Below are 20,408 nucleotides of genomic sequence, written 5' to 3'. Positions count from 1 at the left end.
CAGTAAGAGGAGTCCCTTCTTAAAAAGCAAATGTAGCTGGCTCATCTCATGGTCACTTTTCATATTATGTAAGATCCCTGAACTTAATAGCTTCATCCTCTGGCTCCACAGCACTTTGTACACGTATCTGTTAAGGCAATTTTCTCTTTATATCATGACTAGTTTATGTGTCTGACTCTCCATAATGACAAGAGTTATTTCTTAGCCGTGGATACAGTGATGAAAAGCACAGGCTCTGGAATTCAACCACCCACATTCAAATCCTGGCCCTACCCATTACGAGCCACATTGTCTGGACAAGGTCCTGGTCCAAGAGCCTCTCTTTCCTCATTTGCATAATGGAAGCAATAATAGGACCTACTCTGATCGCTCTTGTTGGGAGGATGACTAAGTCTCCCACAATTTACTGAATCTGTCAACTTTTCTCAATTGCGTATGTTTCCTTGTGAGTCCCATCACTACACTAACCATCCATGGGATTGAAACCCAGGCTCTTTTATTTCCTGACCACACGTTCTGTCCAGGCAACCGGGCTAGACTAGAGGAAACGTTACAATACCGAAAACCAAGCTCTTCAGGGGAAATACAGGCAACATTAGCCCCAGTGCAGTGTTGCCCATCCTCTAGACAGGTGAATGAAACATTCTGTGGATCTTATGGATTTAATACCTTGATGGCCCCAAACCTCTCCCACTAAAGAAGAAACAACATTGAGATAACTCCATGGTCAAGCAGTAGAACTGGAATTGAAGAGCACTCTAATCCTTGGCCCATTGTTGTGGCTTGCTATCAAGTTGCCAAGACCATCAATTTTCCTGTACCCTACCGCCCAGTGGCCCTGCTACCAACGCAGCACAAGTGACCCTCCCCCACTTAGTTCCACTGGCTTGGCGTTCAGCATTCTGACCCAGGTATTAGAATAAGGCCTTAAGGATGAATAAAGTCTTGGGCAGAGTCACCTGGCCACATCCCCAGATATAACAGTGTCCAGGTAGCAATTAATGTTAGACTTTAACATAATCCACAATATTCAGCAGAGTTAGGATAGTTAACATGTTTCATTCATCCAAAATATAACATCTCTAAGATGGAAATGCATCTTACAATGGCATGGCATAATATAATTGGCAGTTTAATGGTATATCTTACCATCATGGTATCTTAGATTTAATAAGAAGCAATCAAATGACATCGTCAGTGCCTTACCCTATATAATATTTGACACATGGAAACTTACAGCCTTAGGTGAATTGCTGGCCCAAGGTGCTGGAGATGCTTTCTGGGTTTATGGAAAGCCTTTTGAGTCTCTGTGTCTTTTAAATTCTGCTATTGCTAATAGAAAATAAACATCAAGATAAAGGAAGAACATGAGTTCTTTGAACCCCTGAACTTGGATTTGAAAAAGACTCTTTCCTAAGCATCATTGTTTTTGATTGTATGAATCATTGTGGAATGCCTCTCCAGATCCTGACCCTCCCCTTCGATTCTGTTGATTTTCCTAGTAAGTGAGTGGAGACAATGAGAATAATGGAGTTGGCTAAATCCAACTTCTTTCCCCCCTAAGATGTCTCATAACAGAATCATTCCCTTTTACACATGTAAACTACCTTCTCCACCCATCATCAGCCTTGTCATCGGGTTCCCTGGTGAGTCACATAAACACACACTGGAGGGCCTGTCTTTTTGGCAGTAGTATTTGGACTACACCCCTGCGCCCTGACTTTGTCTCCCAACTTCCCACTGCTGATATGATCACATTTCTGTTTTCTCCTGGTGTGCTGACCTTCAGTTTCATATTCCCATCTTCCAGGAAATATGCCTTTTTCCAAATCAGCTTCTGCAGTAGCAATCACAACTGGTCAGCCCCCTTGACGGCACAGCTTTCTGCAACATTGTCATAACCAGAAGGGAAAAGGGCTTTGGAAAAGTTAAGGTCCTCAGGGGCCAGGGACTTTCTTGATTTTCAGATTTTAAAAATGAAACTCAGGGGTGAGGGACTTACCCAAAGTGACACCGTTGGGAATACCATGAAGAACACGGCCTTGGCCACTACCACTAATCCTTCCTCCAGGGAGTGTATCCCTCTTCCCTCAGTTTAGATTGTCTCCAACTGCAGTGTCAAGAAGAGCGGATGAATTGCAACACTGGGCAGCTGTCATCCTCTTTGTAACCTTTCTGGATTATAATAAGAGGGTATGAGAATGTGCTGGATGTCACTGTTATAACTCAGAGAATGGTGGCTTTATAGGTGCAGCAATGTGGTTGGGAAATGGCGCTTGATGGCACACCTGCAAATGACTTTATTTAAGATCAAGAAGGAATCAGTTGTCCACATCAAAGAGTGGAGGATGTCTGGAAGAGGTCAAAGCATGCCCCGAGCTATGTCCTCGGCATCCTCACTCAACTGGGTGATACGTTCTTCACCTTTGACCCTTTAAATGCCTTCTTTATTTGGGGGATCTTCCCTGGCTGGATTCATTCTTCATCTGTTTTTTAAGGTAAAATTATATGACATTGACTTGGGGATGTCTTCTCTTCCCCATGATATTGAACATCTTGGCTATGTTCTTTCTTGAGCAAAAGCATACACACACGGATCCAATAATTTTGTCTCAAATAAAGGTGATAAAATCAAAACTTAACAGACTTAGTGGTGAGAGGTGAGGGTGCCTCTTCATCTAGCTCTCTGGTCCTTTGCTCTCTGTAGAAGTGTGAGGCCTCCATGCAGAGATCTTCATGGTGTCCTTGCTTAGATGTTTCCCAACACAGTGAAGAGAGGTCCAATCTAAACCTTCCCTTCTCTCCTCTCACCATTCTCCTTTACCATTATTTTCCTCCAGAAGTCCCACCTCCCTGTTCCCTTTACCAGACACTACCTCTTCCCCAGAAGTCCCAAGACGCTTCAAACCTCTTGTGAATTTTCAGTCTCCAGCTTAGCTGTTTCCTCTTCCATCTTTTAAAACTGCTGCATACAGCAGAAGGGGAGGCTTTTAGTTCCCAGGTAGAAGGGGAGGACACGTGGACTAAGGGCACAATTTCCTTTACATTTTCTTTCTCTTTGGATTGCCCCTGACTACCTGCAAGCGTTAATTCCCTGCCAGTCGTGCTGACTCAGAAAAAAAGGTGATAAATCTAGTCCAGCCAGCATAAAAGAAGGAATTTAATGTGTGGCATTAAGCACGGACGCCTCCTCTGAGGTGCACTGGGTCCACCTTCTCTGTGTTTGGAAACACATGAAATCTGGACTGGACCGTGGCACATGTATATTGTAGATGTGTTTCCTACTAAGTGTCTATTGCTGTCGTAGAACCTCAAGCCCACCTGTCCTTACTGTGTTCTCAACCATTTCTGGAGGGCCTGAAAATGTCTCACAGTTTTCCCAAATATGTAACATCTGCCATTCTTTTTCTCTTTGGCTCTGGTTCCTTAAAACGAGACATCTCTGGAATGTACATTGTGAAGTTCTTTTTGGAACTTGCCACTATTTATTTCCCTTCCCACCACAAGGTATTCATGCCCCAAAGTTGACCTGTGTCCATCACACTGACTTGTAATACTCTACTAACGAGGAAAAGTCTCTTTCCCCCACACCCATTGTAGCAACAACCTAGCATAGTGATCGCAAGTAGCACTGCTCACATTGCCAACATCCAATGAAGACTGTCTGTGAACTCCAGTCTTTTTTGAGACAGGGTTCCCCAGGGTGGGCCAGAGGACACTTCTCTGAGACACTGCTCCCCAAATCTCCCTCTCTCTCTATTTCCAGTTACTCCTGACCGGCTTCCATGCCCTCCCCCAGTTAGCCAATTAAGTAAAGCCTTGTGTTTTGTCTTTGAAACCTTCAATTCATGTAGTTTTACATTTTTGAAGGTGGTAATATAATCTCCTAAATGTGTCTGCTTTGGTTTTGCTCTGTTTTGTCTTTATCTCTTGGGGGAGGAGGTTGGAGGAAAGAAAGGAGGGAAGGCAATTAAGGAAGGGATAGGGGGAAGGGAGAGCACAATGTTTTGATCAAGCACCAAGCTGTTTTCAAGTACCAGTACGGGCTGACTCACTACCAGCGCCAGTGCCAAGGGAAGGCTCTTACAAGGTGTTTTTGTCCTCAAATTGCTCATTTAGGCAAGGTGGGAATTGCAGACTGTGTGCCTTTTCTACATCATGCAGCACATACAGAATATTGTAGTAGAGCTCTCAGATTGGGTCCTGGCATATGTCCCAATGAACATTATTGAAAATAATGACAGTGCGAAAGGCCTAGGGAGTTACAAGTGATTGAGCTACTACCTGGTCCTCCAACAGCTTCTAAAAAATTGACTAATACACTGAAATCTACCACTTCCATGTTCCCAAACATATACAGGCCACATTGCATGTACAAAAACATGGTTTGAGATTTTTAAAAAGATGGGAAAGGGAAGAAGAAAGGGAGGGAGGGAGGGAAGAAAAGAGAAAGAGTAGGTAGTCTAATTAAAGAGCTATATACTCTGAATCCTGTACTTGAGTTGTTTGTTTCTATAATGAAATTGCATTATCAAAATCCAAAAGAGGATATTGCCCAAGCAGGCCAAGGAGAAGCTCCATTTCAGTCAATTTAAGACCTAGGTTCTAGTTAACGCTTAAATAGAACCTCTTCACTAGGTCATTCATCTGTATGCCTCAGTCTAGGTGCCCAGTGACTATTTGCTCAGTGTCAGAAGGATTTGTGTCAGAAGGCGGGGATTTGTGGAGCATTTAAAAGGCTTCAAAGGCAATTTCCATATATAATCTCACTTGATCCTCAAAACGACTGATTGAGAGTAGAGAGGCCAGGTCATCTTAGCCCCATTTTGTAGATCAGCAGTTCTCAAACTATTTAGGTTTGGAGCAATCAGAGGTCGTGGTACTCTTCGAGGGACAGTGTGAACTACTGTCACTTGAAATTACATAGCAACTAATTGTAGATTCTGGGGTAGGCCATGTCCAGCTATAGGTCAGGCAGAAGCCATGTGGGCTCTGGGAGAGGAGGTGATTGGAGTCGGGACTTGGCTTCTGTGAGGGTAGAAGCAGAGCCCTGGAAAAGAGCGGAGTTTTCTCAAGAGGTGATTTGAAGCCCAAATTCAAGGGATAAGTTAGCAGGCTAAACTAGACAGAGCTAGAGGCTCAGAGTAACAGACATGATAATGCAGAGAAAGGGGTCAGAAGGCCAGAGAGTTGGACTGTGAACAGGGTTGGGGTCCCTGGGTTCCTGCTGATTTCATGGTGGTCAAGTAGGAAACTTAGCCAAAAATTTGGAACCAAAATGCTGAAGTAAGGTCAGTGTTAGTTATCTTTTACCCTGATGAGATGGGCTGGACTCATCCTTGAGGACTCTTCTCTAAGACCTAGACGCAGTATAAGTGTGACCGTTGTCCTCCTTCTACATAAATTGATGATAGATGATGTAGGAAAAGATGTTAGGGTGCAAAGCCAATGGCCAAGAGAGAATTCTTGAGACATTCTTGATGCAAAAAGGTAGTTTTATTAAAGCACGGGGACAGGATCCATGGGCAGAAAGAGCTGCACCGGGGTCATGAGGAGTGGCCCATTATATACTTTCAAGTTGGGAGGGGGTTAGGGATAGTGTAAGTCTTAAGGAATTTGGAAGCAAGGTTTCCAGGACCTTGAGTGGGCTAGCTATTGTTGGGAAAAGGTCACTTATTACTGTCTAATCAAACCTGAGTCATGAGACCCTTCAAATGTATATCAGTGAGTCATATGCCTGGAGGATGATCGCCAACATGTATCTTGGGGGATGGAGATAAAGGAAGTTTTCAAAGGAATTTTTATATGTTGAAGTCGACTTAAAGGATCCTCGGGTTGGGCTAAAATTGCCTTTTGCCCTTAGCGAAATATTAACATCGAGGCAGTTGAGTCCCTAGAGGAATGTCACTCTGCCTGTTTCAAGGACTTATCAGTGGGCTGTAGGTAGTAAGGAAATTTAATAATTTTTCTTCTGCCTTTGTTTCCCACAGCAGTAGAGACCTCTGGTGTGAAGGGCCTGCATTAGAGCTTGTCCTGCATGGGATCTGGGGAGAGTAGAGGGAAGCTAAGACCACCACTAAGTCAGAGCACATGAACAGTGGTCACAGTTGCACTCCTCGTCCAAGGATTGATGGGCCAAAAACAAACAAACAAACAAACAAACAAACAAAAACCCACAGGAATGTTTGGATTCCCCTCAGAAGTCAGTGTAGAGAAAAATGACAAGGACAGAGTTTTTTGGGGGTCAGTTATGGTGAGTTGAGTGGGAAAAGGATATGTAGCAGTCCACACAATAGGAGAAAATGTTCCATTTTGATCCGTGATATTACTGCTTCTTCAACGTATAAGGCTCATAACAGTAGCATTCTCTGACTCTTTTCTGTCCTTTATATATCTAGAGTATATGCAAACTCGACAAGTATTCATTGAGTGGGCGCCTTATGTCTATCTTACACAAGAAGAAAACATCGCCTTCTGCCGCACTGCCACTCTTGTAAAAACAGGCGAATTTCTGTAATGCCCAGTATGCTTTTCTGAATGCAGTGTCCCTGCCTCTGGCCTGTAGAGCACGATCATACTAATGGCTTTTCCTCATCGTTGTCCCCCCTCAAGAACCCTTAAGGCTCCTTCGTGGTTGCTTATTAACCTCAAAGTTCTCTCCTTGAAGTCCCTCCATAGTCTGACCCCGGTTTACTTATCATCCAACCTTAGTTTTCTTATACATCACCTCAAACCTGCCCTGCAGAGGGGGATTCAATGTTCAAATGTTTAACTTTCATACAGCTCAAATCTCCACATGTCATATACTAACATTCTGTTGTCTTTCGTGTGCAAAACTATTTTGTATTTATTTTTACCAGCATGGATATTTTTTCAGAACTTTTTTTTTCAGAGCTAAGAAAGGTTTGCAATGAACAAGTAATCCTATTAGCTTTCATATTTTCATTAAACGTGTAATAAACATGATTCTGAGGTCAGAGTAAACACACAAGCCACTGGGGGAAAAATGCTTACCATGCTGTGTTAGATAGGACTTCAGTAGGTTATAAAGGAAACATCACAAGGCAATGGAGAAAGATCGACTGACGTGCAGTAAATTGACTCTAGAGAAATGTATGTATATTCTCCTCTCTTCCCTTAACAACAAATAGTGAAAGAAAGATTAAAAGGAACATGGACACAACAGGGAAGCAGTGTATGTAGTATTTTATTTGTTGAGAGGTAGGTACACCTTTTATCCTTTATGTTGTTAAAAAGAAAACCATATGCCCAAAATTGGGTGCCCTAGGTTAAGACCCGAAGTCAGTAAACCAAGATTTAATACCTAACCTAACTGCAGTTTCAACCCCCCAGAAATGTAACCTTTAACCAGTCAGTTAGGAATTTTCTAGTCAGTACCAATAAGGCAGTCCATCACCTGGGCCCTCTTCATCCCCTCAAAGGAGGATAAGGTAATTCACCTACCAAAACCCTTTTGTCCCCAAATGAACCTTACTTCACCTATAATAATCCTTTTGTTTATGACCTGGCAAACACTAAATAGTTTTATATTAAATAGTTTTATATTAAAAAATAGAAATGTGTTCAACCATATTAGTAATCAAGGAAATACAAACTAAAACTATAATAACAAGTTCATGGACTGCTAGTATGTGAAAACTGGTATAAGCAGTCCAGATGAAAGTTTGACATTACATATTAAAATCTCTAAAAATAGTTATATTCCTAGGAAATCAGTATAAGCACTCCAGATGGAAGTTTGACATTACACATTAAAATCTCTAAAAATAGTTATATTCCTAGGAAATCACTCTAAGAGAAATGAGAGTTTCCACAGTGGTTTATTAGACACTCATCACAGTGTTGTTCTATGATCGTAAGGTTGTAAAAGACTTAATAAGAAAAAAAGTTAATTAAAACATGATGCACCCAAATTATAAAGTGGTATGCAACAATTAAAATTCGTGTGGTGTTGGGGCACCCGGGTGACTCAGTTGGTTAAGCCTCCAACCCTTGATCTCAGCTCAGGTCTTGATCTCAGGGTCATGGGTTCAAGCCCTGTGTTGGGTTCCACTTAAAAAAAAAAAAATCATGTGGTCCGACTCATTAGATAGTGGGAAAATGACCCCGGCATAACAGTAAACATTAAGGAGTAGAAGAAATACAAAATCATATAATAATATAATGGCAATTCAGTGAAACTGAATTACACATTTTGTGATACTGTGATATATAATAAGAAATAAATATTTGCCCTTCCACTGGTTCCTGAAACCCTGTAATGACCCCTGGGAAGAGCGGTAAAGTTGCTTTTGTTGTGCTAATGAGGTGACTTTTGGAAAGCCTTGAGGTAACCTAATTGGGGGGGGGGGGCTGATTGCTAGGGAAACCAGCCTTGTCCTAGGAGGGTTGAAATTTTCAGCACCACCTCCCTCCCCAAACTCAGGGAAGGGAGAGGGACTGGAAGTTGACTTGGATCACCAGTGGCCAATGCTTTAAGCAACCGTAACTATGTAATGAGCCTCCATAAAAACCCCAAAAGGACCAGGTTCAGAGAGCTTCCGGGTTGGTAACCAAGTGGACATTTAGGGAGAATGGCATGCCTGGAGATGGCATGGGAGTTCCAACCCTTTCTCCATTTCTTGCCCTGTGCATCTCTTCTGTCTGGCTGTTCCTGAGTTATCTCCTTCTACAATAAACTGGTAATCTAATAAGTCAAATGTTTCTTCTACTCTGTGAGCCGCTCTAGCAAATTCATCGAACCCGAGGAGAGGGTCATGGGAATTTCTCGCTCATAGCCATTCAGTAGCACAGGTAAACCACCTGGGCTTGGGACTAGGTTCTGAAGGGGCAGGGTCTTTGGGGACTGAACCTCAACCTGTGGGATCTGACAGTATCTCTGGGTAGATAGTGTCAGAATTGAGTTGGGTTGTGGGACACTGTCGGTGTCCCCAGAATTGCTTATTGGTGTGGGAACCCCCCCAAACACACATATTGCATATAAATGTGTGTGACATCAAAATACAGTGGTGATAATACAGTCTTACAGATGGTGTATCCCAGTTGCTCTCCTACTTTCTAGTTTTCAGTATTTTCCAATGTTTTTGTAATAGAAGTAATCAGAAATACATAGTTAAGTATAGATTGTTATAAGGCGCATCGAGTCTATTAGAGAGATTGTAAGCCTCCTGTGGAAATGGGGGTGACACAGAGAGTAAAGGAAGATTTCCGGGGTTGGGGGATATAAAGAAAAAGAAGTGTTACCACGGTTTTCGCATCTCACGTTGCAGCCCCACAGAAGCGCACAGAAGCCAGGGCGCGGGTCAGCCCCACGCCGGTAGGATCCGCTCTGTGGTAACTACAGCCCTTACGTTAAGTGACGCACTTCTGGGAACACTCCGCCTTGGCACAGTTTCCAGCACTTCTCCTTTCGTTCACTTCCCTGAAGGCACAGTGCAGGGCGTGAGTGAGGAGTGAGGATAGTCCTTTTCCATCTGGGTCTCTTTCTCTCCACACGATGCAAGATGTGTAGTCCTCGTGCTATCCACCGTTGTGACTCCTGCACCGTCGCTGTGAGCAAGTGCCCAGGAGCTTTCGAATCCTAGAGTTCCTTCCTGCTCTGTTCCTGAGACTGGCCACTGGCTCAGGGGCCAAGCACAGGTTTGCTTCCTAAGTCGTCAAGGGATCGCTGAAGGTTATAAATTCCCATTTTAGTGCTGAAACTCCAAGCAAATACGGTTATTTTGAATACAAAATTTTTTTTGGTCTGGTAAAGAACTTAGGTCTGAATGTTGTAGTTGCCCACCTGCTCTCTGGGAAGAGTTGTTAACATTTCCCATCATTATCACAAGGCTGATCTTCGGTCAATACAGGCAGGAATGGCCAGTTTAACCAGTTGTTGAATTATTGGAATATATAATGGGTGATAAGTAGCCTCTGCCCCCCAGCCCCACCCTCACGTCCCAGCCCATTGAGGCTGACTCATTCCCTCCGCTAGGACATTCTGGATCTCCCCAAATCCAGCAACTGAAGGTGTTAATACCTGGCAGAGCAGCCCTCATCCCCCCACCCCCTCCCCCCAGCAGATGCTCAGCTGTTGGCCATTCTGACTGATCAGCCCCCAGTCGCTCAGCGTGTTAACTATTTTGGATGATACCCCCGCATCATTACGGTGTCGAAGACGTGCTGCACCAGACCAACATACATCAATCCCATTGTTTAAAAAACCTCCTAGCCCAGTGGTTCGCAAACTGGAGGGTGCAGCAGAATCACCTAGACGGCTTGTTAAAACCTACCCATCTGGGCCCTGCCCTCAGAGAGTCTGATTCAGTAGGTCCCGGGTGGGGTCTGAGAAGTTGCATTTCTCGTGGTTCTCAGGCAGTGCTAACGCTAGTGCTCCTGGTCGTCTGTGCATCGGGGACAGAAGCACGCCTCTAGAGCGCTGCTTCTCAAGATCGGTGTGCACAGGATCCCCTGGGGAACCTTAGAATGCAGATTGTCACGCCGTGAATATGGGATGGAGCTGGAGTTCTCCGTGTCCACCAAGCTCCCAGGTGAGGCCGGTGTTTACAAACGCCCTACGAGCCAGCTCTTACAGCACTCAAGAGAACGCACCCTTCTCCGGCACGGAAAGAAAGTCCTGGTTCTAAGTCCTTCATCTTTTCGGTGTACAATTCCCTTTCCATCCTCCTTCTTGCGTTTATTTTTCTTTCTGTTGTTCCGGTAGCTCCTTTTGTGGCCCCTAACAAACTCCCAGGTGGTGCTGATAGCGTCGGTCTGGAGAGCATCCAGAGTGGTCAAGACTCTAGTACTGGGTCCCGTTCTCTGCAGCTCCTGCAAAGCATTTCGAGAAGCCCCTCCTATCCTCCCCTGGCCTACGTCCTTGAGCTGCTCCCTCTCAACACTCACCCGAAGCCTAAACCTCCACGAAGAGGAGATTTCACCAGGGCTTTCGGTAAGAGAGCACAAAACTGACTTTTTTCCTTAGGATACGGCTAATAACGATCTGCGTTTTCTGTTAGTTATCTACCTACCTCTGTGATATTTAACAGTCTTCGGGGTGGGGGGGGCACAGAGGGAGAGAGAGAACCTCAAGCAGGCTCCACTCCAGGCCCAGCACGGAGCCCGATGTGGGGCTCTGTCTCATGACCCCGAGATCGTGACCTGAGGTGAAATCAAAGTCAGATGCTTAACCGACTGAGCCGCCAGGCGCCCCCATGGTGCTTACCATTCTGATGTGCCCCTGTAAATTCTAGGGTGGGTCACGTGTAATGGATAGGAACGATTTATCTATTTATTTTTTATTCTTTAAAAAAAATTTTTTTTCACTTTCTCTGGCCCTTCCTTTCTCCCTTTTCCTCTCATCAGCTTTTTTCCTCTTTTCTCTACTTCTCTTCTGCCCACTCTGTTTTTTCTTGTCAAGTTTTTGAAGGTTTGAAATTCCCAACCCACTCTCAGGATTCCACCCTGGATAAACTGAAACACACAGGCACACACACGTACACACACACACCCCTGACTTCTCAAACAGACTCCACCCAGCCTACAGTCAAGTTCCTGCTTCCAGCAGTGAGGTCAGAAATGAGTCTAGGAAAATACATGTGAGTGCCTGTCAGGGAAACAAAGAAGGCAGTCAAGTGCAAAGGGGAAGACTGGTTGCTCTTTTCTAGAAAAGACTTGACCGAGAGCTTTTTTCCAGGACTTGAAATATGCCCTGTTTACCGACTAAGCACTTTCTCTGCAAACCATAAAAAACAACGTCCGTTTTTCTGACACTGGCCATTTTCTGGGTTTCAATAGTGCTTAATTCCAGTTAAGAATAAACAGATTTCTATGAGCTGTCAACTTGTATTCTGACAGTATGAGAGCGAATTCTTAGGAAAAGTCTGCAAGTGCTGAAAAGGCAGAATTACTGACCCCGCCTTGCTCCACTTCCAGGAACCCCAGGATGTGGCAGGAGTTTGTGGGTACAGCAGCATGAGGGTTAATTCGGTACTACTTTCTTTACAAATGCAGTGGAGGAAAGTTCAGGAAGAGCTAATTCTATGAGGAAAAGGAAGGTAGAAATGATAGATTGGTCTTAATGCAGAGAAAAAAGAAATTCACTCCCCAAGTTAAGTTCATCCGTTGCTAAAGGCCTTTCTAAGAGACCTGCATATTTTAGCTGACCCCGTGTTCCTCCAGGTGTGACAATGACAGGTGACCCCACTTGAATTCTGAATTCTGCCTAGGAGAACTTGTCTAAACTTGCAGTACTGTACCTTGATCATCTCACCTGTAGAGCAGACGCGGTCACCTTAACTGACTGGGTACTTGCAAGGTAAAGTGATGCCTAGAACCGAGCCCACACTTCAAAGCAGTGGTTCCTACTGGGGGCTTGGAGGATGTTCCGTATTTGACAACATCCGTCTTTCCCTCATGGATGGAAAAGAGAGAAAAGGAGAAGGAAATGATAAGATCTTCAACAGATGGGGGCGCCTGGGTGGCACAGCGGTTAAGCATCTGCCTTCGGCTCAGGGCGTGATCCCGGCGTTGTGGGATCGAGCCCCACATCAGGCTCCTCCGCTATGAGCCTGCTTCTTCCTCTCCCACTCCCCCTGCTTGTGTTCCCTCTCTCGCTGGCTGTCTCTATCTCTGTCAAATAAATAAATAAAATCTTAAAAAAAAAAAAAAAAGATCTTCAACAGATGGCCAGGAAAAAAAAATCCTGGCTGTGAGGGTAGAAACATCAGCACCAGGGGTCTTAAACTCAAATGCCAACAGAAGCCAGCCAAGTAGTGTAAATACGTAGGGACACCCTAGAGGCAAAGAGAAAGGCATGACATTAGAAATACTTCAAATACCTATCGTAGTAGAAGTCAGATAGCTGCACACTCACAACAGAAAGTCAGCTTGCCACTCCACCCTGAGTTCTTGAAGTGGTAGAAGATGGGATAGCGGTTAGCCGGAAAGAGTATGCCCCCTCAGAGGGGCAGCCACTGCTCTCCACCTGACAGTTATCATGCAGTCCAAGACCACAGGCCCAGTGCTGCCAGAGCTCCTGACTCTTGTCAAGATCAATAAGAGGCTTTGTTTATTCCTAAAATATTTAGTTCATAAATGTTGGCCAACACTATGGTATGGCCAACCTAGCATGCCATCAAAGGCTAGTGGACAGCTAGGTGTTGTTTCTCTTTTTAGAGTTCTGCCAGCTCAAAAGGGAACACCTTGATTTTCTGTTTGCTTTCTATTCTCTAAGAGGTAAGAAAGCCCTTTCTGAAGTATAAACTTGGGAATCCAGAAGGGAATGCATGTCTCTGCTGGCTTGGGCTAGGAATTGTACACACTTGACCAGATTTTTTTTTTCATATCTCTTCATTCTCACCATATCCCTATGAGGTAGACATTGTCCCCATTTCACAGATGAGGAAATAAGCAATAATTTGCTCAAGATCTCAGAAGAGCAGCACTTAATTTGAAACCAAGTTATTTTATCCAAGCTTAGCACCTGCCATATACCATGAAGTGGAAAAATAACGTGTCTGAGTCCAAAGCTCATGTTCTTCCACGTTCTCCCTGGATATTGCAGAGATGAGTGAGTATTTTGAGCCTGGTTATATCAGAAACAAGAAATTAAATTCCCTGACCCTCATGGTAGATTTTGCTTTATTACTGCGTTCCTTATGTGAGAAATGTTAAAACACCCATGATGATGTTAGTCATAGGGCTGGCAGTTTGACTCAGTGGAGAAATTTCTATAATATTATATCTGAAACTTTCCAGATAGCTATCAGCAATCCCACCTTAACCCAGTTTGAACTAGAAAGGAATTTACTGTGGAAATGAACATTTCAGACTTCACTTGATCCTCAGGCCATGCTTAATCCAGGGGATCAAAGTACCACCAAAACCCCAGCTTTCTTCAATGTTTCCTCACATCTCTGTGGAATATTGGCCTTACACAGAGACTGGGTTCCTGTGTGTTTTGTAAGAACGGCCAGCCAGCGTCTTGTTTATATCGGGATGAGGAAAGAGAAAGTTTCACTGACTCTGTCACGCGTGCTAGAAATGGCATTCTCTTGCTTTCTTCTTCCCTCTTCATTAACTCTTGATGTAAAGATAAGATTGTTGGTTGGATTAAGATAATGAGGGTCTAACCCTGGATTTAGGGTTAGATTAATCCACACCAGCTGCTATAAAATGGAGGAGGGATAAATTTACCCACAGGAAAATCAGTCACAGTATTTTTGGGGGAAAGTGGAGGAAGTGGGTACTGGGAGGTGACTGTTGATAACTGCAACAAAAGCCAAGTTGGCCTGTGGCCATACAGGAAATATGCGTACTTCATACTTCATCTAATCCATACAAAAAAAGAAAGCCGGGCAACTCGTTCCTGAGAGACCTCACTGGGATGTATGGAAAAGCCAGAAAGGAGGATTTTTCTGTTTTTGTGTTATTCTAGAATTCTGCAACTTCTTTCATTTTTCTCGTTATTGCTCTGAAGAAGATTTGGGGAATATTGGTCATGGCCATGTTTGGGTTATTTTCTAACATTAAATTCTGAAAAATGATGAATCACCATGTGTAGGATTTGGCAAAATGCTGTTTTTGTGTGGCCCACCGGCTAAGAATGGTTTTTGCATTCTTTAAAGATTATGAAAACAAAGAATAGGCAACAAAGTCCGTGTGCATGTGGTCCAGAAAGCCCCAATTATCTGGTTCTTTAGAGAAAAAGTTTGCCAACCCGTGATCCAGTCCATAAAAGTGAAATTTCATTACCTCCTAAATAATTAGAGCAAAATAACAAAGTTTAGGGAATCTATGACTCATAAAACCTAATTTATAGGAAGCTTACAATTATAGATAGGATTAAGGCTTTCATATTTTTCTCAACTGCAAAATAATCCCTTCAAACTCCTAAATGAAAATAATCTTCATCTATTTAATATTAGTTTGCTTATTTCTCATTTGATGGTTGCAGGGGGTGGAGAAGGAAGAGGGGTCATGGAAATAGATGACAGAAGATCAAAAGTAGACGGACTGATTATTGAGTCTGCACACAAGGCCTGCAGTTGGCTGGCTCCTGGCTGACCACTCGTTGACTACCTAGTCATGATGTAAAAGTGAAATTTGCTTCAAGTCTGCCAGAGTTCTAGGTTCTGAGATGTCACGTTTAATGATGTCATAGAGAAGTTACTCTTCTATTCCAGCTAGGAGCCTTTAACGAGAGAGCACTTCGGCGAGCCAACTGAACCAACAGGCAGGTTTCATCAGCAATTCCCAGTAAATCATGGTTCAGATTATTAAAGACATGGCAAGTATTTATTTGGCTTCACTGATATTTCAAAAGAGACCACTTGAGAACAGATTTGATAAACTTTAAGAATGATTTCCTCTATTAGTATTCCTTCACTGCTCTGTAGCAAGGGGAGATTTTTTAAGTCTTGCTCTCCTTTTTGTTGCTCAAGAGAAGCCACTATCTAGAGAGTAGCCAAGGGACAAACGATCGAAAGGGTTTTGTTCCTCCCTGCTTCTCATTTCTTCCTCTGACTCTAGCTGAATCCAGGCCAACTCCTGACACATCCTGTCCTGTACCTGACCCCACTGATTCCACCTTAATTGTACCTGGAACACTCTATGAAAGTAAAAGTTCATATATTTCTCTTATTCTAGAAAACAGAAACCTCAGACATGCCGATGGAATAGGGTAAGAAAAATGACAGCCAACAGTATCAACAATTCCTTAGGTGGGATTTTATGAAGCCAGTTTCTAACCATTGTCCAGTGTTACTACCACAAAAAAATCTAAATGTATAGATAGGCCAGGGAGAGTTCTTTATTTATAAAGAAGAAATTTAAGAGTGGTTAAAGTCCTACACCATTTAGGAGGGAAGTGGGCATTAGAACCCAGACATTCTGATGCCAGGCCCTGTTGCAGGAGATGCGGACCTGGAGGGGAAGGGGGAAGGCATTGGGCTTGGACCTGCCGTCCATCAGCACCGTCCAACTTATACTTTTGACATTTTCCCCAAATGCAACTATATATAAGGTCACAAAAATGAGGCTGACCAGATTGAAAGGAGGCATTGCCGTGTAGATTTGCTGTAAGAAAATGTTTTAAAATAGCACATATTTGCTAATGCATTTGTTACTTCTTTTTTTTTTTTTTAATTGAAATCTCACAGAATAACCCAGGGTCTTGTTAGTCCCCTAAGACACCCTCTCCATCTCCTCCTCAGAGACCTCTCCTGAGGGCCTGTTGTCTCCTGCATGTCTGTACCCACTTGTCACCTTCTATCCGAGGAGGACCTTGACCACCCAGACTACAACTCTAATCCAGTTCATTTCCTTCCTTTCAGCTTTATCTTTCTCCTCTTTTTCTTTATTAGCGATGATCACTAACACACTTCATATTTTACGTACTGATCTTACCGTCAGCCCTGCCTTTAAACATAAGCTCCAGGGGCGCCTGGGTGGCTCAGATGGGTAAGCATCTGCCTTCAGCTCGGGTCATGTTCCCAGGATCCCGGGATCGAGCCCCTCATTGGGCTCCCTGCTCAGTGGGGAACCTACTTCTGCCACTTCCTCCGCCATTTCCTTTGCTTGTGCTCTCTGGCTCTTTCTGTCTATCAAATAAATAAATAAAATCTTAAAAAAAAAAACCACCCAACTTCTAAAAAACAAAACAAAACGTAAGCTCCATGAAGGCAGGGAAATGTTTGTCTGGTTTTTTTATACACAGCTGTATCCTAGCAGTGTGTCCATTACCTGGCATAGCATCAGTCTTAATAGGTACTTGTAGAATCAATATATATCCTTGGGGGTATTCCCTTCAGAGAACTTAGCCAAGTCAAATTCATGGATCCAGCTAGGCCAGTTTACACGCTAGCAAATGCTGAGAACTAAGGGTGCTGAGGGCTTGTGAGGATGACAGCTACTGTATAATTTCAGAAGCAAGTGAGAAATCGAAGCTTGGCATAGCTCTCTGAGGAGTTAAGTAACCCCCATCCTAGAGGAATACGGGTAAAGAAAGAGAGCATATCTTCCTTAAGTCATCTGTTTCATCTGCTTGAAACTAAATCAAATGGCAACATAATTATCAAGATTCCCCTATTTCAGAGCATTATGCCATTTGTATGGAATTAACCCCATCCCTAATTCCAGTGATAGGCCCTGCCTGACTTGACCTAATTAATGATCCCATCCACCCCCCCCCCATCTTGATTGGTCCAGGGATGAGCACATGATAGAATTAGGGCCAGTGAGAAAGAGAGTGAACCCCATTACTAGGAAGAACTCAAGACATGATTTTGTATCCGGACTAGGCTGCCTAGGTTAGAGTCCCAACCAGCTAGTTGACCGGGAGAAAGTTAATAACCTTTTGTTTTTTTCATCTGCAAAATGGAGATAAAACTAATACCCACTTCAGGGGGTGGTTGTAAAGATTAAGGGAGAGGACACCAGGGTGTAGAGTAAATTAGCTACTATCATCCCAATTCCAGTGAGAAAAGGAAAAATAAATCTTGAACAGAACACTATATATTAGCAAATCATTCATCAACTAAACACTCCATGAGCACTTACCATGTACCCAGTCAGAGGCCATGGAAGTTCAGGAGCAAATCAGGATTGATTTCTATAGGGACTTGTTGGGGAGAGAAGCCGTGTGTGAAATACCTAGTGTGGACAGTCATTGTCCACAAAGCAAGGAAGTTGTGATAAAATGATCTGAGGTTCTAGAAAGGGAAACCTTTACTTAGATGATCTGGACAGCTGATGGAAAATTCACTGAAGATATTCTGTGAGAAGCATGTCAAATCCTTAAATGTGTGGTTTGACTACAGCTTTGGTAATGATTACCTCCCAAAACAAAACAAAAACAAGAAATGGATTCAAGGTGTTAGATTACTTCTTCTTTTAAATTTCACTATTAATGCATGTTTAGGTCCTTGTTAAAAAAGTCAAATATAGGGGCACCTGGGTGACTCAGTCGTTAGGCTTCTGCCTTCAGCTCAGGTCATGATCCCGGGGTCCTGGGATCAAGCCCCACATCGGGCTTCCTGCTCGGCGGGAAGCCTGCTTCTCCCTCTCCCACTCCCCCTGCTTGTGTTTCTCGCTGTGTCTCTCTCTGTCCAATAAATAAATAAAATCTTAAAAAAAAAAGTCAAATATAGATGTCCACCTTGAACAACTATCCACCACTACCCTCCATCCCTTATCTTTCATTGGCCAATCTCACTTCTCCCCAGACCATTACAAACCACCAGCTGGTAAGTACACTCCTAATCACTTTTTGCAGATTTATGGGTCACTTATGTATACTTAGAAAGATAAATATATGTGACCTGAGGGACTTCTAGGAAAGGTGTATCTCGTGGAGAATGATAGGGTGGGGTATCTCATTAAGGTGTCATTTATTCCCTGTAAGGCTTTATGAGATGCAGTGATTATGTGTATTTCTTCATTTATGCTCTGGTCTCAGGATGAATTAAAAACATTTTTGAAAGCTGCTGGATGTAAACTTGTGGTGGTTGAATTCTCAGCAAAATGGTGTGGTCCTTGCCAAAAGATTTATCCTCTTGTTCATGTAAGTATCACCTGTGTATATTTCCCAGTCTTAGAAGGAATTTTAAATCCCCTAATAATTTTCTCAATCTTAAAAGTTTGCACTTATGAGCCATATGGAATCATAGTTTTTTGAAGCGTCCTTATTATCCTGATGATAATATACCAAGATCTAATTAGATCATTAGTACACACAACAGAAGATTCATACTACTTGTCTATGGATAATTCTGCAAGGAGCACCAAGATGTGCAAAAGACACTAACATATCATAATAATAATAAAAAAAAAGATGTGCAAAAGAGTACAATTATACAAATGAATGGATTACTCATAATAATGACATTTTACCAAAGTTCCAGAGTTCAGAACTTCCAAATATTGGAATAGTTTATAGAAAAAGATGACACTTGCTTTTAACTATAATATAAAAGAATAAATTTCTCCCATCCTTCAGCCCTATTATCAGAACTTATGTCTTACATATTCTTTCATGTCTTTTCTACTTTATAAAATATTTTAGTAAAATATTCTAATTAGCTGTAATCATATAATTTTATTTGGGTCTTTTTTCCATGTACACATTCATTCATCTTTTTGTGGGGTCTCCAGCTTATAACTTTAATGTCTATACAGTGGTTCATCTAGTTAATTTCCTTATTGCTCCATTTAAAAGTTTTTACTCTTTTATTTATTTTTGGTGTCACATGCCACAGAAAGAACCTCAGGGCTTTTTCATTTCTCCTTATCATGAAGAAGTTTCACATTTATGGTCAATTTTGTGAAATCTGTTTTCTTCAAATTTAAAGAAGTTTTGATTTCTCTACACAACTGAAAATACTCCAGTATCTCTTTAGCAAGGTTTCTAGCATTTCAGCTTGAGCTCTTGAATCTACCTGAATTCATTCTAACCACAGTTACAACCTTTGACATTGAATTAAAAACAAACCTATATTCAAGTTTATAAATTGGCCACATGACATCTCAACATCTGTTCTATGCCTAAAATACTTGGAATATCCAGAAGAAACATTTTATTATCTCATGGGCACCTTTATTCTGACACTCAAAACTTGAAGAAAAAGAATGTTCAGTGTTCAGCTTCCAGAGTATAAATATACTCACATGCCACAAAGTCAAAGCTGATCAAATTCCAACAGCCAACATGTAACATTTTCAGACAGTGCAATGAAATCTAAGGCTTAGTAACTCCTCCCTTCATACCTTTGCCCTAAGGGCAGTAACAGCTCTGCCACTGTTTTGTCCAGGCTCCTGCAGCTCTTCCTATACCCATTCCTACCTTTATAAATATAGTTAGCCCTTTGGAAATAAACCTCCCCAAATGATCTAATTCGAATGTGCCATCTGTTTCCTGTTAGAATCCAGATTAATGCAAATATAGTTTTAGAATAAATTTTGGCGCATTCATACTGAAATACTATCCAGATGTTAAAAAGAATCAATCAAGTAGACCCATATGGAATGGTGGCATTGTCTCCAAGACAATGTAGTATTGAGTAAAAAAGAGTACAATGTCGAAAAATGTATATAGTATGGTCCCATTTATGTAAAACAGATACATATATGTATATATATAAACACATATGTAGAGAAAAGGGGAACAGAAGGATGCATATCAAAGAAGTTTTTTTTTCAGTGAAAGGGTGTTAAATTTGGATTCCTTTATTTTTCTTGTAATGTTTGAACTTTTGCGTGATAATGTATTCAAGTACCATGTGTGTAATTTTTTTAAACTCCTAGTACATAAGGGGGTGAAGAAAAGGCTTTACTTATTCTAGGTCACTTTATTAATTGGAAATCAAAGCAGGCAACAGAAACCAAATTCAACAGAAAAGAATTTTAAT

General features: G+C 42.4%; 1 protein-coding gene across 1 annotated transcript in view; it reads left to right on the top strand.

Annotated features, from left to right (window-relative positions):
• The first annotated feature begins 10,516 nt into the window (after window positions 1-10,516).
• Window positions 10,517-20,408, top strand: part of LOC103678653 (thioredoxin F2, chloroplastic-like) — a 28,439-nt gene continuing 18,547 nt past the window's right edge. The window contains exons 1-3 of the mRNA XM_040631342.1: window positions 10,517-10,558; window positions 10,727-10,954; window positions 18,461-18,565. Of these exons, the coding sequence (XP_040487276.1) occupies window positions 10,517-10,558; window positions 10,727-10,954; window positions 18,461-18,565 (375 nt within the window). The remainder of the gene's footprint in view (window positions 10,559-10,726; window positions 10,955-18,460; window positions 18,566-20,408) is intronic.

The sequence above is a fragment of the Ursus maritimus genome, unplaced genomic scaffold (genome assembly GCF_017311325.1).
Source record: "Ursus maritimus isolate PB19 unplaced genomic scaffold, ASM1731132v1 scaffold_17, whole genome shotgun sequence".
Classification (NCBI taxonomy): Eukaryota; Metazoa; Chordata; class Mammalia; order Carnivora; family Ursidae; genus Ursus; species Ursus maritimus.
The sequence above is the reverse complement of the archived record's forward strand: the minus strand, read 5'-3'. Positions and strand labels throughout refer to the sequence as shown.